Below are 20,774 nucleotides of genomic sequence, written 5' to 3' on the forward strand. Positions count from 1 at the left end.
GACAAATGAGTGGAACGGGAAACGCCAGCGTGACCACCAATAAGAAAAAGTGCCACACTCATATGTACACAGTTCAATGCTTCGCCAGCCAAAAAGATTCGCTGCCACAAATATGTGCCATCACTTTGCAGGCATGAAGTGCAACGGGACCCCGTGCCGGATCATGTTCAGAAGAGGAAAATAAAAACCTCTTAATCAAGCCACGATCTTGGTCGTAAAACATTTTGGAAGAACAAAAACGCTTCTCCGGCCGGGCACTTTTGTACCCAGTGACGACGTATTCTTAAGGAGAAAATGTATAAATAAATTGCAGCACCATTTCCCTCAACACGACTTGGTTCAAAAGCATGACACATTTAATTGCTCGAGACAATTACAAATGGCTCTAAATCACATTCCTGGTCCAAAAAGGAAGAGCATTGCTTGTATGGATGAAGGCACTGTAGATATGTGCCTCAGGCTTTGTGCCTTAATCAAAATTGCCAAGAAAAGAAATGAATTTATAAGAAAAAGGGAGAGCTCCTGGGAATTCCTTTAAACCTGAACAAAAGGGTTGAAGCTTCCCGTTGCTCTTCACTTCATTTTTTTCTCATTCCATCTTCCATTGTTTTGCCCTATCTTTCTTTTTCTCCATGCTGAGTCTCCAAGGAGTTGGAAGAGATTTAAGTTTTTCTTGTCAGAGGGTAACTTTTGAAAACCAAGGATAATATCGCGTTATCTCGATAAAAACGTACTAAATGCAGCACACGCTATCAAACCATGTGATATATAATATATAATGGGAGAGCGAACACAGCAAAACCACAATTGACTTGACGTGGCTTGTGTACTGTTCTATTTGAACACATTCTGGCACTTCACTGGCTTTGTTAGCATAGCTTGGAATATAGGGGCACAAGACTAGGCAAAGACGACGTCCATAAATAATGTCAATAAAAGTTTTTTTGGTATTGAAAAAAGGGGCGATTAAATTTTTTAACTGTGTGTGACCAAATTTGAGACCAACTTTTAATTGGAGCGATCATTGCTACGCAGCAAGTACCCCAACGGTCCCGGTTCATCAATTTGAAAAATGGACTGGACAAAAAACAAGATAATATGCTGATGATTAGTAACCATCCGGCTAAAGAAAGATGATTCTAATGTGCTCACATTTGCATTGAAATGAAAGCTTCCTGAAAACAAGTTTTGATGCCTTGAGTTGCATTGTAGTAAACAACTAAGCATTCAAAAATAATACATTTCCTGTGTAAGGCATGGTTCAATGTCAGATTATTGAAAGAAGCTGATTTCGAAAGAACATTTTATAGCCACCTCTATTCGAGCAATAACGTCGGACCTCAAATTTCAGAATTAACGTGCTGAAGAGTCATGCTTGTCTAGTTTACTTTGGATATTACCTAGCCCCTTGTTCCCTAATCATTTTTATGAGTGAGCCACGACTCGAAATACGAGGCTTGCATCACACCAACCATGTTTCTGACCAAAAAATGGCCCTTCCAAGAAGAATTCAATAGTCAATTCAGAATGTCTTGAGTGGGACCTTCCAAACGAACACGCACTCACTGACCCAATCACCATCGTACCATGCCTTATGGCTTTTTTTCCGTCATTCCATGAGCCTGCTTCTTAACATTAGCTCCTCTCGTTCCTCGTTCCTCCTGAACTTGGCATGCATTAATAATTGAAACGGAGAAATGCCATTCAAGCCCTTGAACAGGGCTTTGACCTTTGAAAAAAAGTTTACATTCACAATTACAAAAGGGATTTCAATGGATCGAGAGTTTCATGTTGGCGTATGTAAATCATTCCAAGGAAATTCACCCGCTCAACCTCGGTCGGATTTTGCGCTTCCACGATATTGATGGTTACTTTAGCCATATGTCGACTTTAATTGGCACCACTCAAGTGGGGTTATTTCAGCACCTAAACATGGGATGCTCCAATGGTCCTTTCACTTCACTCTTATAACTAGGGTAAAGCCCAACTCGAGCATTTGAAAGGACATTTTTTCCACCCATATTTTGGGTAGGGCACGGGAAATCCTCTCTTCAAGCCCAAACCATTTTGGCTCTTTCCGTTTAAAGCGAAGAAGAGGCACTCGGAATTTGGACAATCTATGCATATACAATGACAAACCCCTCATTTCGTCCCTGTCAGAAGTTGTCGTGTTTGATCAGAGATAGTAACTAAAAGATGCCAAAGAAAATGTGCTCCACTCTTACCTTATTTCTACTCCGTGATGCGCTGAACTCAGAGGATGATGTTCGAGAATGCCTGGAGCCAGAAACGTCCAAATTCTCACCTCGGTCTCTTTGCCAGAGGTCTTTTTAATTGCATGCAAGATTTCACTAACCCTTCTTCCCAATGGGTTTCAGAGGGGCTCCGGGTGAGTCTGAAGAGTGCCAAGACCCACGTTAGTGACGCTTCCAACGACTCATCAGCATCCTCGTCGTCCTGACCTCATCACGCGAACGAACGAGCATTTGTACGTCGTGTGTACTACTTTTGTACGTAGGAACCCACTTCCAACACTTGAACCCTTGTCCATCCATCCACTGTTCAATTAGACACCGGGAGATGACGCACCAAGATTTCTCTACTCATCTCCGGATTGACACTGCACACACACACAAATCAGTGGGGGTCAATGGCACCTTTTTTGATTATAGACACAGCCGACCATCCAACCATACGTACACCCGGACGGGCTCATTCACTTTGGGTTGAGAAAAAAGCCAAAGCGGCGGAGAATGATGATGAATGTCAATTCCACTCACAAATATGCCCCCCGCCCCCCCAAAAAACTGTCCCAGACGCGGGCAAAGCGATTTCACTTCGTTCGTGGTGAGCTTGCTAGTACTTGGGCACTCTTGGACTTGGGCCTGGGCTCAGGGGCAGTGGTAATCTTAGACCTTTGGAAACACCAATAAAAACGTGTTTCCACTTGGCAGCAACAGAAGTTGGTGGAATTCAATCACCGCTTCCAAATGAGCCTCTTCCTCTGGCTGAGAAATCGAAACTCACAATCGGAGAATCATTCAAGCAACGACCCAGTCGTACATATTTGGACCTGCCCAATAAAAAAAGGTCAGATTTGTCATCGATAGGGTGGTTGACAGACAGTCAGTCCGACGATTTCACCTCGGGGAGATTCTTAGTGACCGTCTTGCTGTCAAAATCGTCGGGGGACGGTTATCGTGGAAGCGCCATTGTCGTCAAAAATAGCGTGTCTCTCTACTCCCTCTGTCCTGTTCACTGAAATTGGCACAAAACCATGCAGAATTTCGCAAGTCCACTAACTGACTAATGTCTCACTTTCAACATAATCTGAACTGACACACATTAAGCCCGGTTCAATGGCGCCATGACGATCCGCATGTGCTTTTCGGACACCAAACTAATCAGGACTGAATCCTCCATCAAGAATTCTTGACGTCCAAAGCGCTCGCCGAACGAAAAAAACATACACATAGGCACACTCGATGGAACGAGGAGGAGAGCAAACTTCCTCTCCCAGAGGACGCTGCTCTGCCTAAAAAAGAACGAACCAGCAATTGAACGCCAGGCCTCCGTCCGCTCTTTGGAATTGCGCGCGAGAAGGCCCAGGATTGGACGTGTTAGACGTGTGTACAATGGTAGGAGGTGGAGAAACACTTAAACAAGAGCCGGACATTTCCCGCCACCCCAAAAATGGAGGCTGGAAGAGGCCAGTTGGATGAAAAGGGGGTATTTTGATCGATGAGCCGAAGGTGTCGAAATGGGGCGTTGGTTCTCAATGACATAATTGAATTGGACGGGGAATTGCTTCGTAGCGATTATAATGGAAATCCATTTTCGCACCCTTAGAACGATCTATGACGGCGTGGCTCAACCTGACAGCTCTTTTCATTGTCGGCATGTCTGATCTTGGGCCTTGATCTATTGTCCTGTTCAGATGGCAAAAAGTCGCCATCCTTTATGGGTAGTGTATAGATGGAGCTAGAAGCTAGATCCCGATAATCAAGTCACTGATTAAACACATAATAGTTATTTTTTTTGTTTTTGTTCAAATGTTTTGATCTTTTAGGTAGGATCTTTTTAGGAAATAGCTTCTTGTTATCAAAGCTTCATGATGTGCAACATTGCTAGAATTACGGGGTTTTCTGTCTTTCAAATAAATATGGGTGCCAAGAAAAGCTATGCTCGTCAATTTCAATGGTCATTTCAGGACATGAAGCACCATTTGCCATATAAGGTGGGAAGGGCCATTGTCCAGAGCGCCCTCTATTAGAAGAAAAACACCTCACCTTTGGCAAAAGACAATAGTCCAAATTGTTTAATCGCATGTACGATGAGGAATGCTTCCACAAACCCCGAATTATTTGTGGACAGGTGGTTTGGAAATGGAACGAATTGATCCATAACAGATACAAGGTCTATTCATGCATGCGGAGTCGAAATGTCAGTTGTTTTTTGGCAGGATATCTCATTTATGGTCCTAACCTCAGGTAAGAGGTTGGCAATCACAAACAAACACCTTCAGTTCAAGTTGCCGATCAGCCATCACTGTCATAGCTTTACCAGCTTATTTGAAGATTAAGAAAGAGATAAACTGATGGACATCAAATGCTCAGCACAAGGGCCGACCACTTTCTAAGTCAGGTCCAACGATTGGAAATCTTTATGATTCATAGACATTCGTATTCAAGTCAGGAATGTTTTGGTTCCGGGGTTGCAGAGAATGCCAGTTTTATCTTTAACATTATAGTCAGCAGTTGTTGATGAAGGGTTATGATGAGGAGGATGGAAAGGGTCGAAATAATTCTCGCAATTAAGATACTTGGCTAAGGCTAGCACTGCACTGGCTTGACCCATTTTAAACTGCGAGAGGAAGGACCAGTCCCTAAAAAGGATTAAGATTATATTAGCGAAAAGTTATTTAGGCCAAAATATGTCTCTACATAATGTCTCTAACATTTGAACTATTTGATTTGAAAGTCATTTGGGAAGTCAACCGTTCTTTTCATTCATACATAAAGGCCGATTTGATTAGGAGCAAATAAGGACTCGTTTAATCGACTAACCTCTACATTCTTTTGCTTAAACATTGTTTTAGTATGTTCTTTGCCAAGTAAGGGAAATAAAGACATCATTCAAGATGAGCAAGAGTAACCATATGCGTTTATATATGGCATAGATGTTGAAATACCCTGGAGACAATACAAAATGGACAGTAACAGAAGTTTTCAGGCTTTGTGTTTCTATTAGTGTGCATACTCGTTTTAGTAAAAATCAATGTCAAGGTATAAAGTAGTGTTACCTAAACAGCAACGCTTATCAGTAGAGATTGGAACAAAAAGTCATTTTTGAGAGATAGATATTGAATATTTATTTTCTAGATTCCCTCTTGTTCTGTGAATATACTTTATATTTTCTCACAAAGGCCAAATATTTTGTTTTTCCTTGAAGTGTCGCAACTATAAAGGCGATATCAAATGCAACATAATATGCTAAAGCAATACAATTGGCATGATTCCACTATCAAATTCAGTTTCACTCGAAAAATTGTGAAATATAAGAAGGATCATTGCCTAAACAGTTCAATTCCTCGTTTGAAAACTGTAATGCTATATGTTCTGACCTTTCAAATTGCTCAATTCAACTTATCCCTGATTGCAAAAATTCTTTAGTAACCTAGAAGGCGAAGGGAGGAAATCAACGTTTGAATAATGTTATGGTTACAGTTTAACCTTTCGCTAATGAACATTAAGAGCTCAGCAGTTGTTGGGGTGCTAGGGTCGGAGTTTTAAGCCTCTCCCAGTCGGTAAAGTCCAACATCACATCGATCATTTCCAGATTCTGATTGGGTAGTGTAATGCCCCGTATCAGAATTGTCTTCTATTTGTGAGTGCGTTTAGTGTCTAAATGTTGCCTTTGAAGAAAGGTCGGGGAAGAGGTTCGAAGCAGGGACCGCTTTCATTCTAGGACACTGGGGTAACCATTACACTTTGTCTCCGAGCCCTGAAATCAAGACAGAAAGAATGCATTTCTGAAGAGTCTATTATTTCCTGTAAAACCATACATGACAGAAAGCAGCTTCTGAATCGAAAGCGATATGATTGATGAACCAGTTGACATTTTGATTATAGGTGATTCTTTTAGTGCCCTTAGGCAAAGACGTCATTTGAATAATTGACATTGATCGTAGCTTTTAACAACCTCTTGTTTAGGCTTGTGGTCATGTAACAAAAAGCTGCCCAAACAGAGGCCAAGTTCCATCGCGTAAAAAAACACTCGGAAGATCGAGGAAACAAATAAGAAATGAAAGTAAGAGGTTTTGCTATCCACCAACCCGAAGTACCGACGCAATTCCAAATTACCTCGTCTTTCGAAAAAGAGAGCAACCAGGACTTGACTTATTGAAATGTTATACAAACATTTTCATTAATGTCACAAAATGATCAAATTCGTGAGATATTATAAAGATATCGTTATAAGAGTGTGCCCACCATGATGTAACATAACTAACTGCTTTTCCTGTTCCTAATTCCTTTCTTTCAGTAACTCAGACATCCTAGTGAACCAAGTTAAGCTTGGGATCTTTGGCGTAGGTACGGGAACATCCCAGGTTGGAAGCCTTTGTTAACGGACCAACAGTCTAAACTAGTCAAGGTGGCCCATGAAAACAAACCACATGGTTTATGGGTCAACCTAGGGATCTCATACATTTTACTATTCATTCTATTTTATTTTTCCCGCTTTGTACTTATCTATCTTTAATTTTATCCAGAGACCCTAAATAAAACATCATCATCATCATCATCATCATCATAAAAAAACAAAATCCATCCAATATGAGGGAGACCTCCACAAAAATTTCCCTTGACATAAGCCAGTCACAAATATCAACAATATCAGCCAAGTTGGTCACGCTGATGTCAGTCCTGTTCAGGTGGTGATTAAGAAAACATCTCTCTTCGTCTCTGAAAATCAAACCACTCGCTATCTTTAAGAACCTGTCGTCATCCTAATGTGATTTCTAACGTGATTATAGCAGTAATCACGGGCTCCTAATAGATTTTACATTAGCTGGTCATTGGATAATGGACCAGTATGTTCGATTGGACTTGTCTTCAAACTTGTCTTCTTCGTGTTCCTCTCTAAGTTCGAGCTCGTCATCCTCCGACATCCATTTTCCTGGGCCCAATCGCGTACCAACCCGATTGAAGAAAGGTTCACACAGAGGTCGAGGTAAATTTCTTTCTATCCACTTGACTTTGTGAAATAATCTTGGCGCTCCAAAACAGCGATATCTTTTTCCGAGCTTAAGATTATACGAGTTTGTAACCAGGCAAACGAGGTTAAGTTTAAGAGGAAAGTACCCGCAAATTGAACGCTTCTTGATTTTTATGCAACCTAAATCATGAACATTTTGGGAGAATTTTGTATTGAATAAATCAAACTCGATATCTTTTGCAATTAAAACGAAAACCACAAAGATCTATCTAAACGTAATTGAATTATAAGCGCACTTGATTTTGTTAACATTGTTAAAAGTGACTATAAATATTCGTATCACTAAGAATAGCGTTGCTGATGTATTACGTAGTTCTTCATATATTTCAAATTTGTAAAAAAAAAAAACTTTACCTCCAAAGCTCACTTTGAGAATCCTGTGACGAAGGGTCAAATAAAGCTTTCTTTACAAAACCTGAACGCGCCTTTCGTCATAACTAAAAAGTCTTCAAAGTGTCAAAGTACATATAATACATTGTGAAGCACAAATGGATGTACTTTGAATTATCCTTGGCGGAAGGTTCTGACTTTATATTCATCAACCTGGCTGGCTTTTTGCTTTCTTCTCAGACGGTTGCCAAGTATGAAGAAACTAGAGATGGTGGGCGTTGCAAGTTTTGTTGAAACTGTAACTCACTTTTAGTTTGACAAAATTGAAAAGAACCGAAACATTTATGACATCTATTTACATTCACCTCATATGCTCAAACATTGTAATGCAAATCATTATGCATTCCTTGTAAATCCCTCAAAGAAAACAGATTACTTATCAAAGACGTAACACTAGGCCTTGAATCGCTAGTACTAAAAAAGGCTTCCTTATCGAGGGCTTATTTTTGTTTCCTGAGCAAGATACCTTGCAAAACAAATCCGTTTGTCCTATTTTACTGCATACTTACATATGTGTAATTGATGTGGCTTGAGATCGCTGGCAATTGTACACAAGTGTGAGTTTGAGTCGTAGTATCCTATTTCCCTAGATTCATTTTCTGCTGTACCAGTTTATCTGCCCCTCATTATTTCAATACTGTGATCATGTGAAACTGAATCTCTTGACATTCTGGGATGCAGGAGTTGCTTGAGACATTAATCACATATCATTTGAAGAAGCTATCTTTCTCCAGTTTGTACAAAACTCGTGCAAAGAGACAACATGGACGTGCTGCAAGAATGGAAGGACAAGGTCAAGATTGACCTTCACCGTCACTTTGGCAAACCGATCGAGAACTCAAATCTGTATTGGTGTCTGGGTGAGCATAACTCTGACCTTGTATGACGAGGTAGAATCTCCTCTAATGAGTGGTTGAATTCCAGTCTATGACCTCTTATTCAGCCAAATTCTTGTCATGCCTTTGTTCTCCATGACCTGGCGAGGAACTTGGACAGTCTTGGATTATGTGTTTGACATCTTAGTGTTCAAGGGACACTATCAGGCCTCAGGGATCTTCTCGTTGGCCTTGGGAATCCTGGGGTCAATGCCGTACATGTTGTTCCATCGAGTGGTCCAAGACTTTGCCAAAAATGGGAGCACGTAAGATTTCTTTGTGGGATGAAGGAAGGGCGGGTTTATTGAACTCTTTCATCCAGGTTTCGTTATCTAGTGGTGTCGAGGGTTTTCACCGTGACCAATTTCTACTTTGACCTTTTCCTGTGGAAAGGCCTTTGGGGACTATTCAACCATGTCATCGGTCCAAGTTGGTATGTGGATCATCATTATAACCCAAAAATTCCTAATGGTTATTCCAATCCGGAATGTGAGGCATTTTCTTTCGTACTTCTAGGCAAATCTCGGCCTCAGTTCTTGGAGTTAGTTTGGGCATTCTTCTGCTCAGTCAGTATGCCCTTAAAGTTTTGGGACCTCCTGTGCGATTCTCCATAGACAGATCGCAAGATTATTTCCACATGAGCACTGTTCTGTCGACTTCGGTGGGTAGAAGCAGTGGAATATTTTACCTTTGAAACACTAACCTTATGAATGAAGACATGAATTGATCTTGAGTAGCCGAGTGATCCGATGTGGAAAAGAGTTATGGACGTATTACTGACCATCTTGGTGGCGATCCTTGCCATTCTCACCTTCTACGGCCTGTGGTCCTTGGCCGATATGTATTACGACGACGTCAATGAGCCTATCCCCGTACAAGGTCGTCATTACTGGCACTCATTAGTAAGTCGATTTTGTTTTGTGTGTTGGCCAATCTTCATGTTATTTGTTGCCCGCAGGGTTATGGTTACATAGGCGTTTTCTTGGCCTTTATCCTTCAACATCTCTGCTTACTTTCGCATTCTGGGTCCATGGAAGTTAACCCGAACGACAATTCCTTACTCAATCGTGTCTGCTACGGTTGCGTTCTCATCATTGCCATTTGGGGCGATGTCTTAGTCTTTCGAAGTATTTACTGCCTTTTCGACCTCTATTTTATTCCAAGTAAGGAAACCCATATGACCCGAGTATCTGTTTCTTAACCTTGGACTTTGTATATCCTTTACCGTCTTCTGCAGGCAATCCATTACTCAGCGTGTTTCTCTGCCAATTTGGGGGCCTGGTACTCATGATGTTCTTTTACGTAAGTTCCAACCTTCACGGGGGATTGTCCTCGGAAAAATACCGCCAAGCTAATGGGATCCTGTTCGGAAATTTCTATCTGACTTATCTGCTCTCAAAGAGATCGGATCAACAACTTTTGGCACCGAACTCTCCGAGCCAATCTTCGTCATCTTCGACAACGTCGGATTCTTCCAATATCAATCGAGCTTATGAGGATTGAATTTTGACTGTAAGTGTAAAAGCTGTTTGACGAACTGGAGAGAGAGACCTTTTCGAGGTTATCATTATCGTCCTTCCAGCTCTCACCATTGCAACCCTGTGATAAAAACCCGTTGATCCAATCTGGAATGCTCAGTAGTGACTGTCAACGTTCGATCAAACTATAACTGATCGTTCACGTATGAGACTTTAAATACAGCTAATAAGACAGAACCTTTGTCGCCATTGACTTTTGTCTAGGCCTTGGTAGCTTCCTTGCATATGTCTGAAACATATGTGTTCTAGAGAATCTCTTCTCTTGCAAGCGGACTGTAGATAACCTACCTATTAATAATTGAGACTCCTAAGGAACCGTTTGTTTTCTCAGTTGATATTGAAGGAGCTAAGAATGGACAATTGTTCACCCCCCGAGTTCTCTTTCACACTGCCTGAGACCGGCCTCGTGCCATGGAAGTATTGGCTGATCTGGGCTGAATTGGCCAATGATGGCTGGAGAACAGCAACATGTTCGGATCAAAGTTATCTCCCCATCGGTTGTTCCCGTTGTTCCCCTTTCCGTTGTCAGTTCCCGAAAGCTCCCGAATTTAGTGGAATACCCAGTTCTGTCAGACATAGCAGGAGGTCTAATTCTTTCATGCAATGTAGCTGACCAGGTTTGATTTGACAGAGATTTTGGAACTAGCATAATTCTGTAAAAATGATAGCTTGGGCGTTAGATTTAAAGTCATTTTATACGTTTAAAATGTGTCGAAAAATTGATGTTATCTTTATGGTAGAATGAGTTTAAGAAGTCAGCAATAGAATAATCCCGTGCTCAACTTTTTGCGGGTTTTAATTTCACATGACACACTGTGGGATCAAGGATTTTTACAACTATGATTGATAGCCATTCATGAGCATCAATGTGAAATGATGTAATAAAAACGTGTAAAGAACCGGCTCAGATTTCAGTTGCGTGAGCTAGCTAGGCTGCGCCACAATCGTGGCAAGAAGTGCAATGATTTTAGCTCATCCAGTGCTTCCAAATCTTCATGAACAAAATTATTGGCCATTTTAGGACATCATTCGGCAATTATCTTAAACCAGATAAGTACAACATTCATTTGCTAGAGATGTCATGACATAGCAAGTGACAAAAATATGCCGTACATATTTTAAAAAAAAATTGGTACCAACATCTTTTCATCGACACTGACTTCAAGGTAGAACCAGAGAGTGCAAAAGTTTGAATTCCCAAATCTTTACATTTCTCAGTAGGAATGATTAATTAATGGCTTGTAATTTACATTGTTTCCTTTTTTTGCTGACATGCAAATAATGTAGAATAAGTCACTATGTAATGCCTTGTTGGACCTTTTGAAGTCGATGGCTAACATGCTTGGGGATCAGTTCTCAAGTAAAGTTTCAACCCCACTGAGTTTACGCTCTAATGATGAGCCTATTAAAATCAGTAATATTAGTCAAATTGAGCAATTTGATGGAATGCGCTACTCAGGAAAAAGGTAGGGGTTCCGTGAGGTGTACACTCTAAACTGACCTAGTACGAAATTCTTGAGCAAGACCGTAGCTGGATTCTTCAATAATCAGCATACCCCTCTCGTCTCACCAGTGACTGCCACAGTGGTTCAAAAGCCTTTTTAAAGTCGAACAGAAGTATCCAAACCAATCTTGTTATTTATTAGCCATGTTAATGTTACATTTGAGGCAGAATTCAATAAATTAATCACGTCAAATTTACTTCTTATGGTTTTTGCAAGGTAGAAGACTGTTAAGATGGTTTGCTTTTTGACCTCCTTGATGAGACGGGTGAGACGAGAAGAGAGGAGATGACCATATCCAAGAATCCAGCCAGAGTGTGCTAGATCAATAGGGCTTGTCAAGTGAACGCGTTCATGAACAACTGACGTTATTCCATGGAGTAAAATCTAAGAGAACATGCCCAGTCAAACTGCACTGTGCAAGCATTGAATTTTGACATTTATTTCATTTTATATTCTTGTCTAAGCAAATAGCATTGTGTATTGAGGCAATTTGATAAGGCGTTCACTAAGTTACACCAAGCATGTTCATTCTGTTAGGTTTTGTAACACAGCTCATTCAAAATAACTCAATTATTGAGCATTCATGAGTCAATTGTAGTGACCGCAGAGGCTTAACGTGGGTCTTGAGAGCACCTTCAAGCAGGGTTGTTAGGTTTTCTAAAAGTTGTTCCTCCATTTTGACATTTCCATTCCACCAAATTCCGCCATGTTTGGACGATTTTAATTTGTTGTAAACAAACACTATTATTAGCAATGTATCATGTTTTAGGCATGCACATAACCCAACAATCAAGAACACAGTTCGCAATATGACAGATATTTCTTGTGCCATTACATTCAGAGCAAATGTGACCAAAAATTGGAATAGCGTCAATAACGTGAAACCCACCTTGGGTGAAAATGGACATGGTCTGACAGATCGCATGTTTGTCTGTGCTATTCCATGGTGCAAAGATCTCCAGGGTCATTGGTGGATTGAGAAACAGATCATCAATGGGATTGGATGGGATACCTATGTCAGTTCTCAAGTTTGTCTGTGGGTTGCTGGAGACTTGCCAAATATGAGTCACTCCATTTGTAGTGTGGTCTTCCTTAGCCATCCAGATTGAGGGCAGTTCTCCACACATCCCGTCTTCTTGCACTTGATGATGATGCTCTGGACTGTCACTCTGGGCAGTGTTAGTTGCTTGACAATCTTCTTATAGCCCAGGCCATTGTGATGCAGCTCCACAGCCTTTGTTCTAAGGTCATTGGTGACCTCACCTCTTCATGACATCACTGGAATGCTGGGGTCCTTAAATTTCTCATGCCCACAATGTGCAAGGGAGTACCAAGCATGAGCATGGAGGCTGAGTTCCCAAACCGTCTCTCAGTGTGCCAGTACTACAAGGCATCATGTTTCATTGACACAAGTGAGCTCATAAATCTTTAAATCATTCTCAGTGTTGGGAAAAACTAAAGGGGTTGAACACTTTTGTCAATGGTATAGTTCACTTTTTGGCTTATAAGGTTTTTACGTTATACACAATCCTGTTCAAAGTTTGCATAAACGCTGTTCCTTTACAGTCCTAAAAAACGTATTTTGTTCGACAAGTGTTTCACTGAATTGTTTTAGAGTTGTGAAGGCAAATCATAATACTTTGGTGGGGGCTGAAGACTTTTGACGCTGACTGTGTCTTGACATCAATAACTGAGCTCCTCAGACACTTATCATTTCCTAGTTATCTCAAAATTGGTCGTACTGAAAATCCAAATGAAGACCAAGTCGCCTCCGGATAAGGGAAACCTTAGGCTCCTACTGGAATCGACGCCATAAGGCCCTAGTTCTGGACATCTCTTGTGAAAGAGAGGGGGAACGCACAATTAGTGAAGTTGTGGCCAGATTCATCTTCGAGGATCTTGCCCTAGGTTGCGAGGCGATCATAAGGGTTAAAGGTGTTGTATCGATTGCCAAACCGATTGAGGTCATCAAAAAGGAGGTCATTGTTAGAAAACGCTTTGGGACAAAAGTCAAGTTCGCCAAGGTCACCAATTGGAGTAAATGGATATGCTCAATTCTAGGTGGCTCAAAAGAGTTTCCTCCAAGTCCCCAATGAGGTGTCTAAAGAAGACTTGACGCAATCCACTAGTTCCTGTGCTGTTCCCATGGCGAGCGTTGTGGAAGAATTGTTTGGACAAGACTCACCTCTGGGGGTCCTGGGTACCGGAAATATAAAAATGCCCGTCCAAATCAAGGGCAAAATTCCCGAATTTGTCCAGTTCGGGAAGTGGAAGATCCATATTTCTCACCCCTCTGATAAGAAAATGCTATCATTATGGCAAGACGAGCCAAATCAAGGCGTCGTGCCCAAAGAATAATCCCATTGGAGGAAGTTATTTACGTGTGGTTGATATTGGTTTATCCGCAAATATCATTGCGGAACCAAAACGTCAAAATACTGAGGCTCAATCTAAGTCGGAAGACTCTCCTATCCCAGAGCAAACTGCCACCCAAACCACAAGAGACACAATTCCCACCAATCTGGCAGTTGATACTGGGATCGTTGTCCACTGTGATGATAACCAAGTATTGAGTCCTCGGTCCTCCAATCAAGGATGCCCTGATAGATTAACAGAAGAAAACCACCCAGCCCCTAAGCCAAAACCATCGGTGTCGGAGAGAACTGATTTTCTTGAAAATATTCCTTGGGTCAAGGACGGTGACGAACGAGTCTGAGAAGAAAAGGAAAAAAGTCCAATCTCATACAATGAAAACACGTTCTGGAAACAACGCAAACTTACCTACAAACTCTCCGTTGAAAGCCTAATCCCAAAATCCACAGACAAACCCTCTAACATATATCTCAAATTCAATTAGAGCCATTTATTTTAACGCTCGGAGTATAATACACAAACTTGACGAAATTAAGGCTTTGGCCGCAATTGAATCGCCTGCACTTCTTCTCATCTGTGAAACATAGCTTCAGGTGGGAATAGACTCGTCTGAGATAAAGCTACCCCAATATGTCGTTGGTGCTCGGAAAGATCGTCTGGACACGCTGAATGGACGTGGAGGAGGCGTTGTCACCTTAGTCAGACAAGGTCTCGCCTTTGGTACCCTTAGTGTTGACGAACCAGGCACATGTGGGTAGCACTTTCGTATATTGCACCTACTTATCGCCCAATGCGGATATGATGCAATATCACGCCTAAGTCTCAATCACTTCCAAGTGACATATGGGACAGATTGTTTTATTTTCGGTGATTTCAACTAGCCCTTAATTGATTGGACTACCCTACAAGGAAGGTCACCTGACGACAGAGCCTTCCTGGACGTAGTATCTAATGGTTTTCTTTGCCGAAACATTGAGAATCTAAGGCATATTAGAGGGAACATCCTTGATTTCATGCTCTCTTCAAATTTTGATATTGTGTCAAGCGGGCGGACCAGAGAAGATATCTCTGTCAGTGATCATTATGCTCTTGAGTGCAACTTCATTGGCAGTGTGATCTACGCCAATTCTTGTCAAATGGTGCCAGTTTACCCAAGGGGGAACTATGAAGACTTCAAATCCTTTCCCTTGAACAGGGAAAAATATCCCTTGGATCGACATTCTCCTCACCAAGTGAACAGAGGAGGCTTGGCAATTCTTTCGGGACCAGATCAAAACGGGCATGTCCATGTATTTGCCATGGAGATTGCGCAAAGAGAAAACGAGACCCGTTTGGTCAAAGGACGATCTAGTTCGCAAAATTCGGAAAAACAGAGGTCATGGGCGAGATACAGGGACACCTAAGATGAAAGTGACCGTTAAAGGTTCAAATCCTACAAGAGTAAGGTCCAAAGATGGATTCACGATGCTATGTTAAAGTATGAGGAAAAGATCTCAAACAAGAAGAAAGTCTGATCTTTCCATGCTTATATCTGTGATGTGAGGCGTGGAAGTAAAACCATCAACGCTGTGGAGAATGTCCAAGGGGATCTTCATGAGGACGAAATATATTGCGAGTATTCTTGACCAGCATTTCTCCACGGTCTTTAACGCAGGGGAAAACTACTCTTTTTCATCGTTAAATCAAGATAATGTCCCCAGGGCTTATGTATCAAACATTGTTTTCTACTCCTCTGAAGTGCTTGCCAAGGTAGAAAACTCAAGGTGTCCCCTGCGTCAGGTCCCGATGGGATCTCAGCTGTCATTCTGAAACAATTAGCCCCATCTCTGGCGGGACCATTGACGATCTTGTTCAATATGTCGCTGAAATCGGGACACCTGCCGGAAGAGTGGTTGCTGTGAAATGTCTTCCCCATCCGCAAGCGTGGGGACACTTCTAAACCTTCTAGTTAAAGGCCGATTTCGCTGACGTCCATTTGTTGCAACATCGCCACCTTTTTTTGATTGCAATAATTTCTTGGCGACAGACCAACATGGTTTCCAAACAGGCCACTAGCGAGTTAGTGTTTCTTGACCACCTGACCCACTCCCTAAACAACAAACTTCCAGTGGATGTTATTTTCATGTACTTTTCAAAGGCTTTCGACAAGGCCTCCCCCTCTCTGTTGATTTTAAAGCTCAAACGAGCGGGAATTGTAGAAGCAATTCATAACTCGATGCAGTCCTGGCTGACCCGCAGGCAGCAGAGAGTGGTGATCAACGGCCAGGGTTTCCGCGGGCCAAGGTCACTTCCGGTGTACCGCAGGGCAGTGTGCTTGGTCCACTTTTGTTTCTTGTCTTTGCCAATGACTTGCAGACGGAACACAGTACCCTGCTTTCAAAGTTCGCCGATCACGTCAAACTTTTCCAACGGATTGCAAATCTGAGTGATTCCCGGGCTCTTCAAAATGATCTGGATTGTGTGTCAAGGTGGGCGATTGCGAACAAAATAAACTTTAACAAATCGAAGTGTGTGGTCTGGAACTTTGGTCATATAACATCTGACACTGATGTCACGTACAAACTTGATGGTGTTCCTCTGTTGGAGGTGGAGCACCATGTCGACCTTGGAGTCTCCTTTGACAAACGACTGACTTTCAGCCAACATTGTGCTAAATTGGCGTCGAAATCGAACAGGATGTTTGGTATGATCATTCGTCACTTTTACTCAAGGGACTCAACCACACTTATCAATCTTTCAAGACTTAAGTGAGGCCCCTTTTGGAATTCTCCTCCCAAGTGCGGAATCCTCCAAACCGTAGTGATGTTGATCTATTGGAGAGAGTCCAAAGGTAGGCGACCAAGTTTGTGAAAGATTCCCGACAACTACCTTATCCGGCCCGTCTCTCACTTCATTCTCTCCAATCTCTAAAGGAGAGGCGTCAAATTTTAGACTTGGCGCTTACCTATAAAATGTGCACGGGTCAAATACAAGTTGCCCCATTGGGTGAAGGACCCTCGTTCTTTGATAGAGCCAAAAGTGATCACATGGCAACTAGAATATTGACAACCAGACCCCTTTTTGAGACCTTGATCAGGACGAAGATTTGTGTTCACTCCTTCGTTTGAATGACTAGAGCCTGGAACAAACTTCCGCTCACAGCGAGAATGGCCAAAACAACAAAAGAGTTTAAACCTCACCTTACGCATCTCGCCTTGCATCAGGAACCATCTCCAAGGAGCTGTGCCCTGGCTTGGACAAATTAACTCCAATTTTCTAACAATGCCATCTCGTTCTTTTGTCTTTCTTTCTCTCCCTTTTTTGTCTCTCTGTCACTCTCTCCCGTTACCAAAACTCTTTTATCATCTAGCTGATGTATGAGTGGTCTCAACAATAAACAATATAAACCTATATCATTTGACTATTTTGGATGCTTTTGCTAAAAAGCTAATTTATTGTAGCTCTAAGATGAGATTTAAATTAAATGAATAGTACTTTGGTATTATATTGCCTGCCTTTTTTGTAAACTTTCTAATAAGTAGAAATCCAAACTCTACTCAAGGACAACTCATCCATTTTTTAACCAATGCCTGATGTTTTTGTCAAATGTGTGGATTAAAATGAAATTATTAATTATCAATCTCAAATATTCTAAAATTTGTGTGCATGTACTTCCATTGCCTATTTTATATATTTCTTTTGTGTTTTGTCAGGGGAAGTTCGTCATTAATTGATAAAATAAAACTTCATGATTTTCTTTCTATGATGGTTTTTGAGCAAGTTTACGCAATATTTCACTGATTATAAACACAATGGACTATCTTGTTTTATTAATACTAGAGTTTCTTACTTAATTTGATACAATGGCCAAATTTGGAGGGCAAAGAAAAGTCGTGTCGTTTCCTCTCTTTAGAGTCCCTGTATTTGGGTGCTAGAGTTGGAGGACTTAACCTTGCCAGGCCGAGAGAAAAACCGTCTAATCAGTAGGGACTTGCAAATTGCGTAAAAAAAATGTCACTTAAGACCACTTTCTTACACATTTACATTTTTTTTTGCGGACTTCCTTATCGCTACCGGGATTGGAATCCTAGCAGTTCAAGACGAGAAGATTATTCATTTTACTTGACTTTTATTTATATATATTATTTAATCGACTTTTAACCTTTAGTTTCACCTTTATAGTTTTATTTTGCACTTTTAGCTTAAAAGTGCGCATTTAGGTTGAAATCATAACTTTCTTCAAGTTAAAATTGGTTTCAAAGTTTGACATCAAAGGCTGCCGCCAAAATAAGGATATGAAAAGTCAAATTTTCAACCATTGAATTCAAATATTAAATTATGCAGGCCCAAAGAACTTCACTTTTGGTTGAGAAGCAAGGGAGAACAGATATGAAACAAGCCAATTTCAAGTCAAGAGACAAGCCAGGGACAACTGAGCTAACACAAACGGAATAAAGAAAAAGACCAAGAGGCCAGCCAACCTTTGCCTTGATCAACAAACTCCTCAGACTATTAAATATGAGGATTACGATCAATGGAGGTAGCACTTTTGTTCAAAAAGGGAAAGAGTTTCAAGATTTTAAAGGCTGTGCACCCTGCAAGAAAGACCTGGCTAGCTTCTACCACCAGTGCAGTGATATTTTCCCCGGATTTTGAGGATGAAAGCCTCCCAAGATGCACTCATCATCCATCTCAAGACACATCAACTGGGCACCAAGAAAGTGGCATTCAAAAATGATGAACTTTGTTTGGTTCATTTGGGCTACTCAGCTTACAAATTGATAACCAAGCTCATCAGGGTAGTATTGCCAGGGTGGTTGAGGTGATGGCTCCCACTATGGCTAGGCTTGGGGGCCAAGTTTGACTTTTTAAAACCATACAGGTTGCTTGCCAACTTGACAATCCAGGTTACTAGATAGAACAATAATGCTAGCTTTCATTGGCCTGAATATTCTATCATAAAGGACTTTTAATGATCAGTAACCAAAGCTCTCAAGGGAATTTGTGACTAGTGTCCAGTAATCAGTGTTTATGATCATGCTCAGCTCAAATTGCTATCCAAGCCTGACAGATCCAATCCAGGAGATCCAGCCTCCAAATGCACTATTATATGTGTTATGTATTTGGAGTGTAGAACCACAATAGGACATGCTCACGGGGGTCTTTGTTTACCCCTTTGCACTTGAGCGCCCCCTTTTGACTTACGAAGGGATGTGTTGAAGTTTTGGCTATGGCATGCGTCAATACCAATAGCGTCGAAATAAGCGGAGCTGCTACACACAAAAAACAAAGGATAGAGCAAGAAACGATATAAAGGTAAAACTTTAAGCTCGCTTTGAGACAGAAGTTCAATTGTTGGTTGAAAAACCGGTGGCATTTTTACGGTTGACACATCCCTACTTATCCGAAAGATGGCGCTTGGGCGCAAAGGGGTACAAAAAACCAAACAAACTGAGGCTCCGATCGTATCCTATAATTTGCAAACACCAAAGTGAACAGATCAGTGTATGTAGGGACATTAAAGGGATAATTATGTTCTTTCTTTGAAATGCTGCCAATCATAATTAATGCTGTAAGTCTGAAATTGCTTTTTCTTGTCTATATTCTTTTTTAAACACAATAGAAGCCTTTAACCAGTAAACTGGTCAAAACTTAGAATTAAGAAAAAAGCACATTTTATGTTTGATATGATGTGCTATCCTCATTGTCATCGTCTACTTGTTTCGTAGATTCACATTTATCATGATATGACAAAAGATTGCAATAAGGTACTTGTATTTTTTGAATACAGGATAGGCAATCATGCTCTTAAGTTGTTAATATATGTTTTTACAATTCTGTTTTAAAGTCAAGGCAAGTTTAGGATCTTGATCTACAGATGCAAAAACTGTCCTATAGCAACAAAGATATCCATGTTGTACACAACTGTCACAGAAAAAAAAAATGAAAGGCAGTAATATGTAAAATTGCCAGTAGGTGTGAATAATACGCCATCATCCAGAAAATTGTCCATTTATAATACATACATAGCTAAAATTATCATTTTGTTGCTGTGTCAGATAGTCATTTAAATCTTACTCAAGTGATAACTTGTAGCATAGAATGATTAAAGCGTACCTACTAATGACCTAAGTCAATTCTTGATTTTGAATGAGGCCATATTAACTTTTGTCCAACAATGTAAGTCAATGTAGAATTATTTTAATACCCATATCAAGAAAGTATTCGGCAATGGAAGCAATCCATCTTTCGAAGAGAAGACGTCTGGGAGTGTAAGGACGGCTTTCCACTACGATGGAAAACCAGGATTGAATCCGGTTTGAGGATAGAATAGGACTAGTGCTGGGGCGAGTGAGTGTCCTCGTGTCGTTTACTCGATTTTGGAGCAATTGCCCAGATTCGAGTTCTTGCTCAAAGGCTAAAGTCCAAATTTGTGAAAAAAAGTCATGCTTTGGTTTAGATTTCGCAGTACGAGTCTTTTTCTTATACTTGAGTACAGTGAAAGACTTCTCTGGTGGGCTCGCCATAGCACTAGTCTTGCTTCAAGCCTGGTTTTCCATCATAGTGAAGGGCCACCCTAAGATTGATAAATGTCACGGGTAGTTAAACCAGTTAAACAGTCTCATCATGTCTTGAACACATTTAGGCATTTTTTTTCGCCAGGTTTTAATATGAACTAGAACCTTCAAAGCAATAAAATCAAAATTGGTTCTTACGGTTTTGCGAGCCAGAGAAATGTCAAGATGTAGCCATGTCCATACCCATATTCATTAAAACTTCAGAAGGCAGCTGAACCCCTTTTTACCCGTAGTACTCTCAAGACAATGTCCGGATGG

At 41.0% G+C, this 20,774-nt stretch overlaps 2 protein-coding genes across 3 annotated transcripts in view; one reads left to right on the top strand and one right to left on the bottom strand.

Annotated features, from left to right (window-relative positions):
* The window catches only part of LOC131881742 (type-2 histone deacetylase 1-like), a 37,026-nt gene extending 33,617 nt beyond the window's left edge, over positions 1 to 3,409 (bottom strand). Inside the window, exon 1 of the mRNA XM_059228691.1 lies at positions 2,226 to 3,409. The gene's annotated coding sequence lies outside the window, so the exon portion shown is untranslated. The remainder of the gene's footprint in view (positions 1 to 2,225) is intronic.
* Positions 3,410 to 6,902: 3,493 nt separating this feature from the next.
* LOC131882373 (uncharacterized) lies at positions 6,903 to 10,258 on the top strand. 2 transcript variants are annotated; one of them, XM_059229500.1, is made up of 9 exons: positions 6,903 to 7,233; positions 8,403 to 8,528; positions 8,593 to 8,809; positions 8,866 to 8,976; positions 9,060 to 9,204; positions 9,281 to 9,445; positions 9,502 to 9,706; positions 9,781 to 10,055; positions 10,126 to 10,258. In XM_059229500.1, the coding sequence occupies exons 1-8, from the start codon at positions 7,086 to 7,088 to the stop codon at positions 10,044 to 10,046; spliced, it is 1,383 nt and encodes a 460-aa protein (XP_059085483.1). In that variant the 5' UTR covers positions 6,903 to 7,085; the 3' UTR covers positions 10,047 to 10,055; positions 10,126 to 10,258. The 2 variants fall into 2 exon arrangements, with proteins under 2 accessions (XP_059085483.1, XP_059085484.1); XM_059229501.1 differs by lacking the exon at positions 6,903 to 7,233 and adding an exon at positions 7,995 to 8,225.
* Positions 10,259 to 20,774: the final 10,516 nt, after the last annotated feature.

This window comes from Tigriopus californicus, chromosome 6, assembly GCF_007210705.1.
Source record: "Tigriopus californicus strain San Diego chromosome 6, Tcal_SD_v2.1, whole genome shotgun sequence".
NCBI lineage: Eukaryota > Metazoa > Arthropoda > Copepoda > Harpacticoida > Harpacticidae > Tigriopus > Tigriopus californicus.

What these genes read in the sequence shown, in the direction of transcription:
- LOC131882373 (XM_059229500.1), top strand. Translation starts at nt 7,086, where the DNA reads ATGGACCAGTATGTTCGATTGGACTTGTCTTCAAACTTGTCTTCTTCG. An exon ending in AAATCTGTATTGGTGTCTGG is followed by an intron (nt 8,529 to 8,592) that starts GTGAGCATAACT and finishes GTTGAATTCCAG; the next exon opens with TCTATGACCTCTTATTCAGC. An exon ending in TTTGCCAAAAATGGGAGCAC is followed by an intron (nt 8,810 to 8,865) that starts GTAAGATTTCTT and finishes TCTTTCATCCAG; the next exon opens with GTTTCGTTATCTAGTGGTGT.